General features: G+C 39.6%; 1 protein-coding gene across 1 annotated transcript in view; it reads right to left on the bottom strand.

Annotated features, from left to right (window-relative positions):
* The window catches only part of OXCT1 (3-oxoacid CoA-transferase 1), a 138,985-nt gene that overhangs the window by 82,063 nt on the left and 35,674 nt on the right, over positions 1–21,248 (bottom strand). Inside the window, exons 6-7 of the mRNA XM_075932505.1 lie at positions 16,064–16,170; positions 9,408–9,468 (exon numbers count right to left, since the gene is read on the bottom strand). Of these exons, the coding sequence (XP_075788620.1) occupies positions 9,408–9,468; positions 16,064–16,170 (168 nt within the window). The remainder of the gene's footprint in view (positions 1–9,407; positions 9,469–16,063; positions 16,171–21,248) is intronic.

Genomic DNA, 21,248 nt, shown 5'->3' with positions numbered 1-21,248 from the left:
ATACTCTGATCTTAGTATTCAATGATATATTTAAAATGTTGATAAACTATCTATCTACATCATCGTCATCATCATTATTACTATTATTGTTTATTAAGGCCCCAATCTGGATTGGAGCCCCAATGTGCCAGGTATTATAGAATCATAAGCCCTCCCAGGAAGGGATAATCTCAATACCCAGAGAAGAAAATATTGATATTATTTATATGCCTACAAATGCTTTGCTGCCAACTCATTCCTGAAAAACTTTACTGTCACTGGCAACTAAAATTACAGCCTTTATGTTATAATTAATCTTGAAGGTCAAATAATTACAGAAAGTTTTTCCAGTGTCAGAGCCTAAAATTAGGCTCCCAAATCAATATTTGGAAACCTACCCGACTTTCAATTGCCAAGAACCTCAAGTTCCATTGACCTCAGATGAAGAAAAGCTTGGCCTGGAAGCACTAAAACAAAACTTCATATAAGAGCATTAGAGGCTAGGCGAGAAAACTAGTATTGGAGAAGGTGGGCCAGATCCTCAGGTGGTGTAAACTGGCAGATGTCCACTGACTTCAATGGAGCTATTCTCATTTATATCAGTTAAGAGGCTGGACCAGTATTTATGATAACTAAAGGAGAAAAATTTCCACACTCGGTACATTTTAACTTTCTTCTAATTCAAACACTTATTCATATTACCACAGTGGCAAGAAGCCTTAGTCATGGGCTAGAACTGTAGTGTGGGAGGTGCTGTACCAATGCAGAACAAAAAGAGTGCTCCTGTCTCAAGGATCTTACAAGCGAAGGATAAGACAAGAGACAACAGATGCAGAAAGACAAGGGAGGACAAGCATGACAGGCTGTAATTTCAGCCATGTAGGCATCATGGCAGAAGAAGAGTTCTGAGGAGGAATCTGAAGTCAAATAATAAGCTAGCTTTGCAGACGTGTATAAGGAGTTCCTCCAAAGCATGAGGAACAGGAGAGGAGAAAGCACAAGATTATCCTTTGGAGGATGGAGGTTGATATTGTAAGACTATGAAAGGCAGAAACTGACCTCTCAAAAGCCAATGAAAGAGGTGATAGGTAAGATGGAGATAAGCTGAAAAAAGATCTTGAAAGTGAAAGCTTCAGAAGGGTAGCTGAGTTAGTCTGCAACTAGAAAAACTTTTAAAATGACAGATAGTCTAGTAGCACTTTAAAGACTAACAAAACATGTAGGTGGTATCATGAGCTTTCATGGGCAAAATCCATTTCTTCAGATGACTGGAGTACTAAAAGTCCAGATCCAAGAATAAACAAGGGAATGGGAGGGGGGGGGGGGGAGAGGGAAGAGGGGAAAAAAAGAGACAGTGACTAGATTGTTCAAGTTAGAAGAAGCTGATAAGAACAATGAAAAAAGCAGATTACAAGAAGGGGGATCCAAAGGAGAGATTCAAAGAAAGGTGACATGATAAAATCTACAGGATGGGTGTATGAACTTTGCAGCAGCAGTCTCAATACACATGAGCAAGGCAAGATTGCATTTGTCAAGGCCAGAAAAGAAGAATGTTGCAGCAACTGACACATGAGATAAGAGTTTGGACAAGAGAGTTTTGGCTGCGTGGATAGCTAGGAATACCATACTGAGAAAAAGTCCTCAAAAAGCACAGCTTAGAACCCTCAATTACACTCACGGTTGAAAGTCTCCAAGGCAAAGTTCATCTAAAGAAGCTGGATTTCAACGGATACTGCATCAAGAACAAATTCCTTCATTATAATAATGTGATATTAATCAATCTCAAAACAAAAAAAATTAACCACAACAAAAAAGTTTCAATAAAAATTTCCTATTTTTCCATTGCAATTTCCAAAATTTTCTCACCAGCTCCAAGTATGACAAACCACAAATTGGCCAAGCTTCACACTCAAACTTTGAGTCCATTAAAGTTTCCAATAAACCTTGTGGAGAATTAGATTTTGTAACAATGTGAATTTCAGATGCTTAGGGCTTGAGTCACAGTTTTGACAGGTGACTACTTCCACTCCACTCTAGCTCATATTCTCAGGATTGCAGGCACAAATTGCTGCAAAAGAGTGGGAATTCTTGCATAGAAGCACTTAATCTTAAATGTATGCTGCTGAATGCAATTGACCAACATCAGTTTTAAGAAGTCGAAGAGAATGGAGAGGGAGAAGGGGGAAGCACTTTCAACTTTGCACACAACTCTACTCCTCCACTTGATGCCAGGGTGAATCTTTGAAAAATTGTCCCTCGCCGGAACATGAAGAAGAAAACAAGGAAAGAGACGATCAAACAAGTCATGGGTTTTGGTTTCAAAACATTTTCTAGGCAAAGATAAGTTTTGTCTGTAAGTACAGACGTTTTATTGCTGTGCAAGAACAAATGGAACAAATATTTCCAGGTCCACGAATGGGTTACAAAAGCCCAGACTTTTTCCTGGTAGAAACTACCTTGATCATCAGGATCCAGCACTCTCTCAGCTGGACTGCAATTACAAGAGCCAGGGCTTTGGTCTAAGAGCTCTTCTCCATCTGCCATTCTTCCTTCACTTGGCTCAATCTGCCTCCTGAGCTAATTTGTATTGCACTCATTCCCTTGCAGTTCTCTCACAAAAACGCTCGATGCCTAACCTCAGCTTGGACTTCTTTTTCCCCATTTGCTGTCTGGTAACACAGTAGCTCAGGGTTTCCGTCCACAGTCCTGACTATTCAATAACCTTCCTGCACGAACTACATTGATATTCTTATAATGAGAGGAAAGCTAGAATGCCAAATCCTAGCTACTCCTTTCCTTTTCAACAGTAAGGCAACCTCCTATCAGAGGCTATGTCTAGACTGCAAGCCTCTTTCGAAAGAGCCTCTTTCGAAAGATACTTTCGAAAGAGCCTCTTTCGAAAGAGCGCGTCTAGACTGCATGCGGAATTTCGAAAAAGCAAGCCGCTTTTTCGAAAGAAAGCACCCAGTGAGTCTGGATGCTCTCTTTCTAAAAAGCCTGTTTGCTGTCAAGAACGCCTTCTTTCGAAAGAGCACTTTCGAAAGAAGGCGTTCTTCCTCGTGGAATTAGGTTTACCACCGTTGAAAGAAAAGCCGCATTCTTTCGATTTAATTTCTAGACGCAGGTGAAGTTTTTTCTAAAAAAGGCTACTTTTTTCGAAAAAACCCGAGTCTGGACACAGCCAGAGAGACATATGAAAAGCAGATAGGAGGGGAGTCAGAAACAAAAATTGAGAGAAAAATAAGTCAGTCCAAAAGTCATCCTCGAAATTTGGTACAGGTTGTAACTCTCTTAACCAGGATTCTCTGATCCGGCACCATTCATGGTCCAGCATGGATGTTGCAGGACCAGAGACAAGTGGCAAGGATCCCTGCAGGGCTGGCAGGGCAGTGGGCTGCCCGAGTGGGGGGATGGCAGGGCTGCCCAGCTCATGGTAACGTGGCTGCCTAGCAGGGCAGGGAACTGCAGTAGCTCAACGGAACAGGGAGCTACAGTGTGTGGCTGCCTGGCAGGTCCTAGAGCTCCAGCACAGCTGGCCAGAGAATCCTGGAGCAATAGCAGCAATGGCTGACCAGTGGGGTCAGCATGGCAGTGTGACTAGCAGGAGGTCTAGGAGGCCGGAAGTGACCTCCCCTGGTCCAGAAAAATCCCTCATCCAGAACTGGCCAAGTCAGTGCCAGACCAGGGGATCCAATCTGTACTGCCCATAACTTTATTACCAACTCCAACATGAATACCGCGAGTTTATGTGGAATACTGTCTGAGACAGTTTGGGGGATGACAATAATATGCTTGTGACTTCGATTATCCATTTTGTAGCAGGGACTTGGCACACATCAAACAGACTCTGGGAAGTTGAAACAGGACCATCATCAACTGAATGGCTCTACATTGGTAAGACAATGAAGTTGCTGGTGATCAACTATCGTCTTTTAATAATCCTCTTCAAGTCAAAACTCCCAGCTGGGGTTGGAGCATGAGAAAGTCCAAGGAAACGAAAGTTTCACAGCCTTTTTTTATTTTTTTAATTAAGAGACATGCTCTGAGCAAGGGGACCTACTTCATAATCAGAAATAAACACAGCTGAAGGAGTGGGGAAAGCCTGTCCGAAGTGGTATGGAGGGGGGAGGGAACTGCATTCAACTGTTGTTTTGCCTAGACTTGTCACTCTTTTATGCTGTTTAAGAATAAAATATGTTTTAAAAGTTCCTGCACAAAACCTGCGTTTTACTTTACATGTCCCCAGAGACTTCAACTAACCCCAACTGCCCAAAGAAGGGGAGACTCTCACCGAGTACACATAAGGAAGACTGGAACTGGTTTTGAGAGCTTAGGGTAACTGGACTGCTGGGTCTCCTATCCCAAGAAAGAGTTTCAGACCCAGAGTCTGCATCTGGAAGTGTGCCCTGAAGACCTAGAGGCAGAGACAATGCCTGGTCTTTGCCCAGATCTAGTGGGATCCAAAGGTTGTGTTCTGTTAGAGGCTGGAAACAGTGTTAGAGGGACTTGACCAGGACGCAATACCATTGTTTGCCTTTTAGATGTCCACTAAGCCATGCAACTATCTAGATCTATAAAACAGGGGAAATGTGCTATCAGATGTTGGTATTATTGAAATGTGCTATCAGATGTTGGTATTATTGTGCGTTCACACTCACACTCACTCCGAATTATTGAAGAAAGAATGGTAACTCTATAAATTAAAATTGTACAATATTGTGAATTACGCTTACAGAAGGACATAAAACCCAGTTTTACACATTAAAGATTAACTGACAACTGAATTTTCCACAGACATTTTTCAGTAAAGTATTTCCTAACTCTTGCAGAGGAAAATTTTTTAAATGCTCCCCCTGTCTCAGATTAAGTGGTGTTTTCTAAGCGGGGAATAGATCCACACACAGAGCTATCTATGTAATTACATGGCTAGTGTGAATATTTACATCAGAACAAAATGAAAAAAAAATTAATGTAATGCTTTAGATGGAAGTAAAACAGAGACAAAATGAAAGGGAAAAGACTAAGCTTTAACTCCTCTGGCATTTTAATTTCATGTATAGGAAAAAACAAACCATATTTACCCAATATCGCCAAAACTTGATCATTTCATGATTTTCTCTGCAATAATTTAGTGTTCATATGATCTATATACTTCCCCTCAGTCACGTGCAAGTTGAATTTGAAATGATAGTAACAGTCTCACAGGACTGAAAAGAATGTGTCTGAGTACAAATCCCCATAATCACAAATAGTTATCAGGGTTTCATCAAAGGGTATCATATTTGACACCTAATTATCCATAAGAAATTTGTTCAAGCCAATAAATACTTTGTGTATTTGTCTAGCTGCAAGTTTCTAATCCAGTAAAGAAAATGAAATGAAATTATTTAAATTGGCCAGAAGATATTTTTGGCCCGTAGTCAAAACATGATGCTGAAGACTAATCTCAAAATTTGGCCCAAGAGTTCTGGAGTCAATAGCTCTAGGTAAAGAGTTTTACTACCAGTTTATATCAGTGATAATCTCAGTTCTTCTCCAAAACCCTCTCTAAAACTAGATTATTTACAGCTCTTCAGCATTAAATAATGCTTATGTTTTTTCCTCCTATATTGCTGTCAAATTATCTTCCACTAGAATTAAAAAAAATTAAGGGTTTATTCATACCCTCATTGAAGTCAATGTTAAAACTCCCACTGTCTTCAAATGAATGGTAGCAGAACATACATATTCAGAAATAAATGCTGCTTTCACATATTCATGAGCAATGCTCTCTGAAATCTTCAAAACCAACAGGAAATCTTGCAAAGACATGTTCTTATATTCACTGACTTACTGATTGATTTCTCATGCATTTCCTCCTTTTGACCACGGTGGACATTATCAAGAATATCATTTCCAGTAGTATAATATTAATAATATTCATGCTTCTAGGAAGTATGAAGGACTACGACACTCATCCCTAATTAAAGGACAGTTTATCTTTAAAGTGGAAAAAAGTCAAACCTATAAATATGACTACAGAGGGGAAGAAATTAATATTACCTACAGAACCATATACAAAGAGGTATATATACCCCCATAAATATGTACAGTTTGTGTTAATGAAAAAAATCCCAGTGACTCAAAAAAAAGGAGTCTATAAACACAGAGATGTGCAACTTATTCCTGTCAGTCACTTGCATCACTCGTTGGTGGTTATAAGTCACATGACATGCTTTGGGCAGCACATGTCTAGATGCACAGAGGCAGTCCAAATGTTCTGACTTTGCTTATGACAATAGAGTTTTTCCCCACTGTCCTGTTTATTTTTCTGTCAAGTAGCTAAAAAATATTGCAGATGTGCCATCTTGCATAGAGCACTGTCGGAATTCGATGGTATTGCAAGTGCTGAAGGACCAAAAGGCAGCTCCCATTTATGATAGAACTAACAACTAGTCTTAAATGGAATTATAGCAGTGAGGAATTCAGAGAAGCTCTCCCAGTAGCAGTAAGAGGGCATTCAATGTGGAAAAAGAAGAAAAGTCTCTCTGCTCCAAAGCTACTCCCTAAATGTCTATGCATAAAAAGCCCAACGGTGCATCCACACTGAACCCATAGGTCAAAGTAAGATATGCAACTTGTGTAACTCAAATTGCATCTCTTATTTCAATCTACTTTTGAAATAGCATATTTTGAAATTTGGCACAAACTGCTATTCCCAAAACATCCCTTAACCCTCATGGTATGAGAGCTACCGGAATATCAGAATAACAAGCCCATTATTTTGAAATAACATGCAAGTTTAAAAGACACTGAATAGCTATTCCAGAATACCTCCGGTATCTCAAAATAGCACTGAAGTCTAGACCAGCCATGGCCAACCCATGGCTCACAAGCTGCACGAGGCTCTTGTCCCCCAAAAGTGTGGCTCGTGAAGCCGCTCCTGCATCCTCCCGCACACTGCCAGCTCCCCCCGCTCCCCACCCCCAGCTTCCCTGTGCATACCAGGTTGGAGCTGCAAGGTTTTAAAAATGAAACCCAAGATGGCAGCTGTCTTAAAGGGGAAGCCTCCTTTTTAAAAAACATTTTTAATTTGCTCAACAATTCTGTTCTGGGGAGCTCTCTTTTTTTCTTTTTGGCTTGACAATTCTGGTGTGGCTCTTCGCATTTTTTCCCACCACTGTTTTGGCTCTCTTTGTTAAATGGGTTGGCCACCCCTGGTCTAGACGTAACCCCACAGCATAAGCTATAGAAGGGCCTACATCCAGATTCCATTTAAAACAGAAAAACTTTGTTACGTTTTTGTTTTAAACAATTTGAGAGATTTCCATGCTGTTCACGAACTGTTCCCTGTGAGTACTCAGTAAGCAAGCAGTATGCTTTTATTGGATCATGACAGGTTTACTAACTATTTCTGTATAAAACAAAAGAAGTTTCAGTTCCAGCTCCAGAATGTGCTTTCTAGAATTGCTCACACAGATCAAAATCTTTGCAACAATACAAAGGGGAGCAAATACGGTATGTGGGAACGCACCCCTGTATTCATACCCTCCATGCTATCACAATAATCTTGTACAAATCTTGTATGCCTTGTGAGGGTCATTTGAAAATTTCTAACTTGCAGATTAGTAATATAATGGTAAAATGTGTATAATGGCATTACATGTGAAATTTTAAAATTTGATGATGTTATAAATGCATGTTCAAAACTCACATAGTAGCAACCTGGTGATATTTGCGCCCTAATTTGCATTTTAATGATCACTGGGATTCTACTGCAGATTAACAAGCATGACAGAAAGAAAATGTATCACAAAAGTAATTTCTTCACTTCTATTTTTAGTTGCAGATTAATTTGAATTATGACAGTACTTTATAGCATACCAGTAAGCATATTTTATTTTGGTATGTAAAAGTAATGCAATCTTAAGTCACATAGGGTATGTCTAGACTATATGCCTCTGCTGACAGAGGCATGTAAAATAGGCTACCTGACAGTCAATGAAGCAGGGATTTAAATATCCCCAGCTTCATTAAAATAAAAATGGCTGCCACACTGTGCCGGTTCAGCTGATTGTCAGCACGAGTCAAGACGCAGATCGGTTGACAAGGAACGCCTTTGTTGACTGCTCCTTTAAACCTCATTTCACGAGGCATAAGGGAGCGGTCGACAAAGGCGTTCCCTGTCGACCGATCCGCGTCTTGACTGCCGCACTGTGCCGACAATCAGCTGAGCCGGCACAGCGTGGTGGTCATTTTTATTTTAACGAAACCAGCGATATTTAAATCCCCGCTTCACTGATTATGCTGGGTAGCCTATTTTACATGCCTCTGTCCGCAGAGGCATGTAGTCTAGACATACCCGTACAGATTACAGTACAGGGTCCACAATTACACCTTTGCTGAGAGGTTGGGAGAACTCACTATTGTTTTCTGTAGACTGTGTGGTTTAGCAAAATGTGGATTACAGAAGTTTTAACGTATGTGTAGTCAATTGTTCCTATTTCAAATTAGTTTCAGTTGAGCAGACAGGCCCAGGTTCTGCATCAAGATCCATTAGTAGGCATTTCCTTCTTAAGTCAATGTGACTCTACTCCGGTGGTTCCAAAATGTAAGAGCAGGGACAAAAAAATCAAGTTTACGTTAGCCATTGCCCCCCGTCTTACATGCATAGACTCCAAGGCTAGACAGTTCCATTTGTGATCATCTAGTCTCACCTCCAATACAACACAGGCTATAGAATGTCCCCAAAACAATTCCCAGATTATGTATTTCAGAAAAATGTCTAATCTCAGGATTTTAATATTGTCAGTGATGGTGAATTCTCACCATGACTCTTGGTAAACTGTTCCAATGGTTACTTATTTTCACCATTAAAATACACCTAATTAACAGTCTGAATTAGTCTAACTTCTACTTCTAGCCATTTTGGGGGGGGGGTGCTATACTAAACAGCTCTTTATCAATATTTGTTTCCCACGTAGATATTTACAGACTGTTATCCCTTAACCTTCTGTTTGTGAAGATAAAAACAATGAACTAAAAAAAATTAATTGCTATAAGGCATATTTTCTAATCCTTCAGTCATTCTCATGGGTCTTCTTCTGGTCCCTCTAAAGATCTCTCTCAAACTGTGGGCGTCAGAACTGGACATAATATCCCAGCAGTGGTGGCAAGCTTGAACCTGCAATGGATTTTGGACATATGTTCTAGAATGATCAGAAAAGTTCTCCCAGCAGTGAAGGCAGAAATGCATACAGCGCATACTAAAGCTCACAACAAAATAACAGTTACAATGCAAAAGATAATCTTTCTTTGACCCATTGTTTTGTAAGTTACTGCATACAATTAAGTGACATTTCTTAATTTAACCTTAGAATTACCTGACAATACAATGATTTTACTCTGGAATAAGCAACAGTCACATAGAAAACATTGTTCATACTTACCTCTACCACAGTTATCTTGGCAGCTTTGCACATAGGTTGGTTGAAGTTTCTTGCAGTTTTCCTATCACAGGAAAAGAAGGAGAAAATAAAATAAATAATAAGAACAAAAATATAAACATAATTTCAGAATTAGGCAACATATTCCTATAAAATAAATGTTATACTTTTTTTTCTGATAGTTGTGGATAAAATTGATAATCAAAAAAGAAAGCTATTTTGTAAAAAGCATGTGAAAACGTTACATTTTGATAACTCGTATTCTTGACAGCTTTTCATGACTTTTAATGGAAACTTTAGTTTCTGCAATTAAATATTCTACAATTACAGGAGTAATTGTACAATTTACAGGAGTAAATTTCATCCAGTTATTTTAACCAATTTCTCTGCTATGCCAATCCTGGAACTCTCTCAAACGGACCCTGCCAGCTGCGACAAGTTTTCCTGTGTAATATTTAAGTAATGTGGAAAAAAGTCATCTAGGGAGAAAAACAAACCAGTAAAGAACTTTTGCTTATGACCTAGCCAGAACTCGAAACCAGATTTTACCACAGATAAAAGAAAAGCCTATTGATCCATCTCTACCCTTACTTCCAAGGTGCTACTTTTTTCAAAAAACAACACTTCTTTTGCAGAATTTTAGTCTATAATACTAGGTGCATGCAACATTCCAATGAAGCTAATGAAAACAAAAATTTCTGGAGAAACTTTTTTGCCCATCAAAACCAAAGTGTTTCAATGTACATTTAATCAGGAAAGTTTTTCAAGTCCGGTATGAAATTTCTGGCCAAAATCAAAGATGGAATAAACTAGTCTTCTTCTCTTTGTATAAACAATTACATATTCATTGGGCCAAAGTGAAACAGTTTATGAGGACAAAAATCACAGAGAAACAAAGAAAGAAACAGAGAGAAAGAAAAGGCAGTCACACTCTACAGTAACTAGAGTACCTGTCTGGAATGTGTCAGACACAGGTTCAAGTCCATGCTCTGGACAGAGTGCAAAGACTTGACTCTGAATGTTTCACATGCTAGTTGAGAGTCCTAAACACCAAGCTATTGGCCGGTCTGGAGCGGGTCTCTCTCCCTCATGTTCTTGGTTAAAAAAAGTTCTTGTTTTTGTTCTACATTGAAAAGAAATGTTGAGAACTGTAAAAATCTGGCAAAAAACATACTTTTTTCTGGCCAGACCTCTAATTTCTAAGGCTTTATCCCTTGTCTCTTCACTCTGTTTTATGCACTTGTACCATGATGAAATATGGGCTTTCAGTGCCCTCTTCTGGTTTTTTATGTTGTGTCAAATGCCTAGATGTAGCATGCACTACACAGTTTTGTTCCAGTTTCTAATGTAGTACAAAGATGGAGTGAAAATGAAAGTCCATGACCAAATACAGAGATGGAAATGCTTTTATTAATACTAACCAGCAAGTGGCATAGCTGAGGTGAACAGAGCACTCTCCATTGCTGAAACCTCTGTTATATAGCCTACATGGCTCTCTACATGCCCATGCAGTGCTTCTGATGTCTCATCTGCTAATTTACATAGTGCTGGAGAGTCTCCCCAATGTCACTAGTGCAGTGAAAACTACACACCACAATAAGTGTGGACATAACAGCATGTAACTAATGTACTATATACATCCCTGTAAGTATATATGAGGCTTAAGGAGAGAATGTTGCCAATGCCATTTACATCTTTTATTGGTCCAATGTTTGTTGGCAAGATAGACAAGCTCTCATCAAAAGAAGGTGGTCCAACCAAATATCTTACCTCGTCCATGCTGTCTCTCTCCAATAGCTTGGGATGAACACAGCTACGACAACATTGCAGACAATCTCAGTCTCATATATGTAAGTTTTTAGACCTCTGAAACTACTGGTTTCAATCACATTATTCCCAATTTACACCATTGTGAGATCAGAGTTAGTTAAAAGTCATCTTTCAAAGCGTTAACTCATTAATCCACTGAAACTGAGATTTTACAATAACGTTTCAAGGCAAAATGCCATGGAGATCCTTGGGTTTCCAATTCCATGGGTCTCAGACTCATAGGCTGTGTCTACACTGCACCCCTTTTCCAGAAAAGGGATGCAGATTAGACACATTGGTATTGCAAATGAAGCGGGGGATTTAAATCTCCCCCGCTTCATTTGTATAAACATGGCTGCCGCTTTTTTCCGGCTCGGGGCTTTGCCGGAGAAAAGCGCCAGTCTAGACGGGGATCTTTCAGAAAATAAAGTCTTTTCCGAAAGATCCCTTATCCCTGATTTTAAGAGGAATAAGGGATCTTTCGGAAAAGGCTTTATTTTCTGAAAGATCCCCGTCTAGACTGGCTCTTTTCTCCGGCAAAGCCCCGAGCCAGAATAAAGCAGCAGCCATGTTTATACAAATGAAGCGGGGGATATTTAAATTCCCCGCTTCATTTGCAATACCAATGTGTCTAATCTGCATCCATTTTCCGGAAAAGGGGTGCAGTGTAGACACATAGACTTTAAGATGAGAAGGGACCATTATGATCATCTAGTCTGACCCCCTGCACAATACAGGCCACAGAATCTCACTCACCCACTGCTAGAATAATCCTCTCACCTATATCTCAGATATTGAAGTCCTCAAACAATGTTTTAAAGACCTCAAGATGCAGAGAATCCTCCCGCAAGTGACCCGTACCCCATGCTACAGAGGAAGGCGAAAAACCTCCAGGGCCTCTGCCAATCTACCCTGGAGGAAAATTCCTTCCCGACCCCAAATATGGCGATCAACTGACCCCTGAGTATGTGGGCTAGACTCGCCAACCAGACACCCAGAAAAAAGTTCTCTATAGTGACTCCTATCTTCCCACCATTGGCCTATTTACCGATAGTGAAAGGTCAATTAATTGACAAGATCATGTTATCTCCTCAAACCATTCACTTCATAAACCCATCTAGCTTAATCTTAAAGCCAGATAGGTCTTTTGCCCCCACTACTTCCCTTGGAAGGCCGTTCCAGAACTTCACTCCTTTGACGGTTAGAAACCGTCGCCTAATTTCGAGTCTAAACTTCCTAATAGCCAGCGTATATCCATTTGTTCTTGTATTTGTATTAAGCTTAAATAATTCCTCTTCCTCCCTGGCATTTATCCCTCTAACATATTTAAAGAGAGCAATCATATCTCTCCTCAGCCTTCTTTTGGTTAGGGTAAACAAGCCAAGTTCCTTGAATCTCCTTTCATAAGACAGGTTTTCCATTCCTCGGATCATCCTAGTGGCCTTCTTTGTACCTGTTCCAATTTGAATTCATCCTCCTTAAACATGGAGACCAGAACTGCACACAGTATTCCAAATGAGGTCTCACCAATTCTCTATATAACGGCACTAACACCTCCTTATGTCTACTGTAAATACCTCGCTTAATGCATCCCAAAACCGTATTAGCCTTTTTCATGGCCATGTCACATTGGCGGCTCATAGTCATCCTGTGATCAACCAGAACTCAGAGGTCCTTCTCCTCTTCCATTATTTCCAACTGATATATCCCCAGCTTATAACTAAAATTTTTGTTATTAATCCCTAAATATCATCCTATTACGATTACTCCAATTTACAAGATCATCCAGATCTTCCTGTATGATATCCCAATCCTTTTCTGAATTAGCAATACCTCCCAACTTTGTGTCATCCGCAAACTTTATTAGCACACTCCAACTTTTAGTGCTGAGATCAGTAATAAAAAGATTAAATAATAATGGTCCCAGAACTGATCCCTAAGGAACTCCGCTAGTAACCTCTCTCCAGCCTGACAGTTCACCTGTCAGTATGACTCGCTGTAGTCTCCCCTTTAACCAGTTCCTTATCCACCTCTCAATTTTCATATTGATCCCCATCTTTTCCAATTTAACCAATAATTCCCCATGTGGTACTGTATCAAATGCCTTAGTGAAATGGAGGTAGATTAGATCCACTACATTTCCTTGATCTAAAAAAATCTGTTACCAAACCAACCAGATCTCCTTCTTTGAGAAAGTATGATCTACCTTTTGTAAAACCACGTTGTAATTTGTCCCAATTGCCATTAACCTTAATGTCCCTAACTACTTTCTCCTTCAAAAATTTTTCCAAGATCTTGCATACTACAGATGTCAAACTAACAGGCCTACAGTTACCCAGGTTACTTTCCCCCCCCTTTCTTGAAAATAGGAACTATATTAGCAATTCTCCTGTCAAATGATACAACCCCTGAGTTTAGAAATTCATTAAAAAATTTTGCTAATGGACTTGCAATTTCATGTGCCAGTTCTTTTAATATTCTTGAATGAAGATTTATTCCCATTAAGATGTTTGAGTTTGGCTTCTCTCTCGGCTTTGGTAATATCTACCTCCATATCCGTATTCCCATTTGTTATGTTGCCATTATCCCTAAGCTCTTCATTAGCCTCATTAAAGACTGAAGCAAGAGGAAGACCAAGGAGAGGGTAGGCCCATTGTTCAGTGATGAGGGAGAAACAGTAACAGAAAACTTGGAAATGGCAGAGATGCTTAATGACATCTTTGTTTCGGTCTTCACCAAGAAGTCTGATGAAGGAATGCCTAACAGTGAATGCTAGTGGGAAGGGGTAGTTTTAGAAGAGAAAATTTAGAAAGAGCCAGTTAAAAATCACTTAGAAAAGTTAGATGTCTGAAAATCACCAGGGCCTGATGAAATGCATCCTAGAATACTCAAGAAACTGATAGAGGAGGTAGCGATCAGCTTCGGAAAATGATGGAAGAAAGGAGAGATTCCAGAAGACTGGAAAAGGGCAAATATAGTGCCCATCTATAAAAAGGGAAATAAAAACAACCCAGGAAACTACAGACCAGTCAGTTTAACTTCTGTGCCAGGAAAGATAACAGAGAAAGTAACTAAGGAAATCATCTGCAAACAGTTGGAAGATAATAAGGTGAGAGGGAATAGCCAGCATGGATTTGTAAATAACAAATCATGTCAAACCATCTGATAGTTTTCATTGATAGGATAACGAGTCTTGTGGATAAGGAAGAAGCGGTGGATGTGGTATATTTAGATGTGGTATACTTTAGTAAGGCATTTGATACAGTCTTACATGATATTTTTATCAATAAAGTAGGCAAATACAACTTCGATGGGGATACTATAAGGTGGGTGCATAACTGGCTGGATAACCATTCTCAGAGAGCAGTAATTAATGGTTCACAATCCTGCTGGAAATGTATAACAAGTGGGGTTCCACGGGTGTCTGTTTTAGGACCAGTTCTGTTCAGTATCTTCATCTGCGATTTAGATATCATCGTAGAGAGTACGCTTATTAAGTTTGCGGATGATACCAAGCTGGGAGAGGTTGCAACTGCTTTGGAGGACAGGGTCATAATTCAAAATGATCTGGACAAATTGGATAAATGGTCTGAGGTAAACAGGATGACGTTTAATAAGGACAAATACAAAAGTACTGCACTTAGGAAGGAACAATAAGTTTCATATATACTGCATGGAAAGTGACTAGGAAGGAGTACTGAAAAAAAAAAGTGTGAGAGATCTAAGGATCATAGTGGGCTATAAGCTAAATATGAGTCAACAGTGTGACATTGTTGCAAAATAAGCAAACATGATTCTGGGATATATTAACAGGAAAGTTTATGATCAATACATGAGAAGTAATTCTTCCCCTCTACTCTGTACTATTAGGTCTAAAAATGGAGTATCATGTCAAGTTCTGGGTACCACACTTCAAGAAAGATGTGGAAAAATTGGAGAAGGTCCAAAGAAGAGCAACAAAAATGATTCAAGGTCTAGAAAACATGACCTATGAGGGAAGACTGAAAGAACTTGGTTTGTTTAGTTTAGAAAGGAGAAGACCAAGAGGGGACGTGATTCCAGCTTTCAAGTACCTAAAAAGGTGTTACATAAGGAAGAGGGAGAAAAATGATTTTCCTTGACCTCCGATGATGGGATAAGAAGCAATGGGCTTAAATTACAGCAAGGGAAATTTAGACTGGTCATTAGGAAAAACTTCCTAACTGTCAGGGTGCTTAAGCACTGGAATAAACTACTTAGGGAGGTTGTGGAATCTCCATTGCTGTAAGTAACCTAGACATAATTCACCACTCTATAGATGTGTGAGTTTTGCAATCACAAAGTGTGTGCGTGTGTGTGTGTGTGTGTGTGTGTGCGCGCGCGTGTGTGTATCATACATTTTCTGATCCTGCAAGAGTGAAGTCACTAGGAGTTGAACCATTGGCTTCAATGGCTCAGAATTAAGCTTATTGGTTGGACTGCAGACTAAATGCAGCTAGCTCTTGTTGTCACCTATGACCCTACCCAACTGTTCATCAAAACAAATTAACTGACACCTTTATTCAAAAATTTTAGTCTATACAGAAAGCTGTGTGTTCCAGGAAGCACTAGTGGTTTTTATCAGCCATGCCTCAATTTTATCATTTTTTAAAAATGTCACAGATGTGCTTGTATTCTTGAAAACCATTAAAATATGAAATTATTTTTGACCTTTCATAGTATTCTAATTTGACATTAGGGCAAAGCAACATGAATAAAAGTAAAGTCAGTAAAATATTCATTTGCCATCAAACAGGAGACAGGATTCCATTTTCCTTTGATATTGCTTCAAACTATGAAAGAATCTTTCTCCACTGGCAAACAGGTCATACCTGAAAATAACGTTTCCTGAGCGATCAGCCTTCCATGCCTTCACAAGTGCAAAATCACCTGTAATTGATTTCTCCATAATATAGTGGCGACCTTCAAACTCCCGCACCTGTAAGGAACAGCAATGCACTGCTGAGATGCAGGTAGCAGCAAAAAGACATCCGATATAATACTTATTTTATGTGATTTATTTTATAGACAATTCAATTTAAACTTTCTTTTGTGTCTATGTGTAGTTATGCCTTATGGGTTATATAGTTCAAGTGGATAATAACAGAGGCACATAAGAAATCAATAACTTGACTTTTTTAGTTGCTCTAGCGTCCTTCTTTAGCGTCTTTTCTTTAAAGAAAAATAAAACTGAAACAGATTACCTGTTCCTATGGCACCACCTACTGGAAGTCAGCATGCATTATGCTGTATTTCCAGCGGCTCACACAAAACAGTAATGCCTTTGAGTTGCAACAGTGATATTTACATAATTGATATTTATACTGGTCTTAATGCTACTTAAGTCCAATTTTTGAGAATTTAAGTAATATATTGCACTCATGCAGACACCTGTTACAGTGAGGAATGTCACCCATTGTTCACAGAACTTATTTTCTTTTGGTGCTGTGTAGCTTGATAATGCAACTTATAAGTGTAATGTAACTCAAATCAAGAACCAACTATTTTAATGGTGCCATGAAATAAGATGAATCTTGTGGCTAGCCACAAAATGAGTTTCTATATTTAGGAAGCTAATAATTTTCCTGAATTATGACCTTACAGTACTCTTAAAACCAGGGGCAGATGACCATTTTGCGGGGCCCAGGGCAGCATAATCTTGCGGGGCCCCCCTTTGCCATGGTGCATGCGCAGTGACGCAACACGCATGCGTGTTGGCGCCACGGTGCATGCGCGGGGCTTTTTGAAGCGCGGGGCCTGGGGCGGCCACCCTGCTCGCCCTGCCGTATATCCGCCCCTGCTTAAAACCGGTGCTAAACGTAGCAAAAGCAAAACATGGGAGAGACATTAAGGAAAAAATTGGCTATGGTGTTCTGGTAAAATTATCTCTAGATTTTAGAGAAAACAGCTCTATTTTCTTCCTGATTTCTTACCGATAATCCAAGCAAAACTGAATGTATAGCACTAAGGAAAATAGAACAGGATGTGAATTGAAATCAAGTTAGTCACCAGAGGACAGGAAATATGGTCAGCCATCCATCAGCACATTATTTAAAAAAAATATATATATATATCAGTTACTGCGGTCTATCAACAAAGGTCATGGACCTAAGGAGGAGGATCTGGATTGTCCATGCAGAACCGCGTTAGAGTGAATAGCGGGGAAAAAAGCAATGATGAAAATTTTTAACAATTTCTTGAATGTTACCATGAAATTCAAAACAAACCAAAATGAAATAAATCAGCAAGCCAAACTCTGTATAGTCTTAAGAGTATTATATAAGAGCCAAGAATAGTAATATAGAATTTGCAAGTAGCTAGGGATGTTAAATATTGGTTAACTGAATAGTCGATTAACCCCATGAATATTTATTGGTTACTTGACTATTCTATATTCCCCTGGGGGAGAGGCCAGCAGCCACTGTGCTCCGGGCACCACTCTCAAAGAACACAAATATTTTCATTAGCTCTTAAATTGACACTTCTCTTACAGGTCTGCTTTGCTGTGACAGTAAACACCTAATCATAATCTAATTGAACTAAAATGTTGACTCTGGAACAGCTCAGAGATATTGTAATTACTGTAAAGTAAACCGGAGAAATACCCTAGCTATAAACAAAGCTGAATTAATTTTATTAAATATGTCTAAAGCAATATTAGTATATTTTAGACTTAATCTTAAGTCTTCAAATGAAAAGAAATAAATTAAGAACTTCCTTTGAAATTTGGTTTTTAATCTTACTACTTATAAGCATAAAAAGTTTGATCAACTCAACTTTCCTGCCCTCAATTTTTTTAAAATACTGATATTTCCTATTTCAGTCTTATTTAAACTAGAAAAAGCATCTTCTCTCCCTTGATCTGTAATCCAATTAAGAATAACAGAAATTGAGCATATCCATTGAGAGGTAAACAATGATAGTAATAGATATACACACTTGCTGCTTTAATTGGGCCAGTTAACGAAGATGAAAACAATTATGAGCCAAATCAGTGGGGAGGAAGAATTTAGTCAGAAAAATGTGAATGACAATTGGCTTTAAATTTAAGAAAACTACATAAAATGCCCCAGGCACCACAATTCCACAACTGAGGAAGACAACTGGTTAAAAATCTGACCTGGTTTAGAAGGGAAAGGAAGTGAAGGAAGCTATAAAAAAAAATAGGAAAAAGAGGGGGAAGTTTATAGTAATGAATATAAACCCATTGCCAACTCTGATCACACATCTATACAAGCAATACTATCACAGGACATAATCACATAAGCCACGATATCAGGGGCTTTTACACCTGTACATTCTCTAATGTGATATATGCCATCAAGTGCTAACAATACCCCTCTGAAATATATATTGGCCAAACTGGACAGACTGTGCAACAAAGGATAAATGGACACATGTTGGACATCAGGAATGGTAACACAAACCTGTAGGGGAACCTTTTTTGGGTTGGGGGCTGCTGACCCCCAGAAAAGTAGATTTTGTGTGCTCCGGCCCCACAGTAGGACAGTGGGGGGGGGGGGGTAGGAGGGCTTGAGTGCCAGTGCAGGCTCCCCAATGCTGGGGGGGGGATCCCCATGCCTCAGTGACAGGACCCAGGCAAGCTAGAGGCTGCAGATTCCCCACCCCTGCTGTAGGAGAACATTTTAACCTGCTTGGGCACTCATTAATGGATTTTAAAGTAGACATTCTTTTACAAAGGAATTTCACAAGCCAATTACAGAGAGTGCAGAATTGACCTTCTTATACAAATTTGACACTGTTTCCCCCGGCTTGAGAAAAAAAACATTACCTGGATGTCGCATTATAAAGCATTTAACACCTCATTTACCTCAAAAGCCAAGTATGGGACATTTCCAGCCCACACAATTAACCTCATTAGCACTGGTATTATTATTGACAGGTAACTTTTCCCCCTTCTTTTTCTGTTATAAATTCTGGATTCCTGTTATTTCCAGTCCAACTCATCTGAAGAAGTGGGTTTTACCCACGAAAGCTCACGATTTTCTATATATTTGACAAAAGGGGTGCTAATAGTCGTTATGAACAGAAGAGATTATGAACAGGAGGCAACCAGACAACTCACCAATACCAGACTCTACAAGCCTCTCTCCTGTGATCCCACTAAAGAATACAAAAAAAACCTGAAAACTGCTCATGAAGCTCCCAGATGCTGCTCAGGACCAAATCTACACATACACATCCCCTAATCCCTGACCAGAAGTTTTGTATCTGCTACCCAAGATACACAAACCTGGAAATTCTGGACAGCCCATCACCTCAAGCATTGGAACACTAACAACAGGATTATGTGGCTATACTGACTCTCTCCTCAGACCCTATGCTACCAGCACTCCTAGCTACCTTTGCGACACCACCAACTTCCTGAGGAAATTACAAAACATCAGTAATCTACCTGAAAAAATACCATCCTGGCCACTATCGATGTAAAAGCCCTTTACACCAACATTCCAAATGAAGACTGATTACAAGCCATCAGGAACACCATCGCCAATGACAGCACTGCACACCTGATTACAGAGCTCTGAGACTTTGTCCTCACCCACAACTACTTCCGATTCAGAGACAATTTGTATCTTCAAGTCAGCGGCACAACCATGGGAACCAACATGACACCACAATAAGCCAACTCCTTTATGGCTGACCTTGAACAATGTTTCCTTAGCTCTTGCCCCCTAGCACCTTTACTCTACTTGCGTTACATCGAGGATATCTTCATCATATGGACCCACGGGAAAGACATACTTGAAGAATTTCACAGGGATTTCAACAACTTCCACCCCACTATCAACTTCAGCCTGGATCACTCCACATGAGAAATCCACTTCCTTGACACTACTGTACAATTAAATGATGGACAAGTTTCCACCACCCTATACTGGAAACCTACTGACTGCTACACTTATCTTCATGCCTCTAGCTTCCATCCCAGACACATTTTTCAATCTATTGTATTTAGTCAAGCCTGAAGATACAGGCAGATTTGCTTGAACCCCACCAATAGAGACAAACACCTGCAGGATCTATATAGAGTGTTCTTAACACTGAAATACCCACCTGGAGAAGTGGAGGGGAGGGGGGAAACAGATCAACAGAGCCAAAAAAGTACCCAGATATGAATGACTTCAAGACAGGCCCAAAAGAGAAGACAGAATTCCACTTGTTATGACCTACAGTCCACAACTCAGATCCCTCCAATGCATTATCAACAATCTACAACCTATCCAGGAAAATGACCCCTCACTCTCAGAGGCCTTGGAGGAAAGGTCAATTCTTGCTTACAGACAGCCTGCTAACCTCAAACAAATTCTTTCCAATAACCATGCAACACACCTCCATAATAATCATCTAGGAACCCACCCTTGCAATCTGCCCCAGTGCCAACTCTGCCCACACATCTACACAAGCAATTTCATCACTGGACCCAACCACATCAGCCTCCAAATCAGAGGCTCATTTAACTGCACATCCACTAATGTGATGCCATCAAATGCCAGCAGTGCCCCATTGCAATGTAAATTGGCCAAACTGGACAGTCTTTACGGGAAAGAATTAATGGATACAAGTCAGATATCCAAAAACCTGTTGGAGAACACTTTAATTTTCCTGGACATTCATTACTGGATCTCCAAGTTGCTGTTTTGTTTCAGACCAATTCCACAAGCCAAATACACAGAGAAAGGTTGGAATTTAACTTCATTCACAAGTTTAATTCTTATGCAAATGGTATGAACTGGGATATCCAATGGCTTGCAGATTATCTTCCACATCTTATGACTTAACCAACCAACCAATGAAGGTGTTAATGGTTCTTAATGTCTGTGTAGAATCTGGTGTTGATCATCTTCCTTTCCAAGTGCAAACACTGACTACATCCCACTTGATAAGGAGTACAGGATCTTTCGGAAAAGGGAAAGATCCCCAACTAGACGAAAAGCCCTTTTTCGAAAGAATGCGCGAATGCCATTATGCAAATGAATGAGGGAAATTTAAATC

This window comes from Pelodiscus sinensis, chromosome 6 (assembly GCF_049634645.1).
Source record: "Pelodiscus sinensis isolate JC-2024 chromosome 6, ASM4963464v1, whole genome shotgun sequence".
Lineage (NCBI taxonomy): Eukaryota > Metazoa > Chordata > Testudines > Trionychidae > Pelodiscus > Pelodiscus sinensis.
The sequence above is the reverse complement of the archived record's forward strand: the minus strand, read 5'-3'. Positions and strand labels throughout refer to the sequence as shown.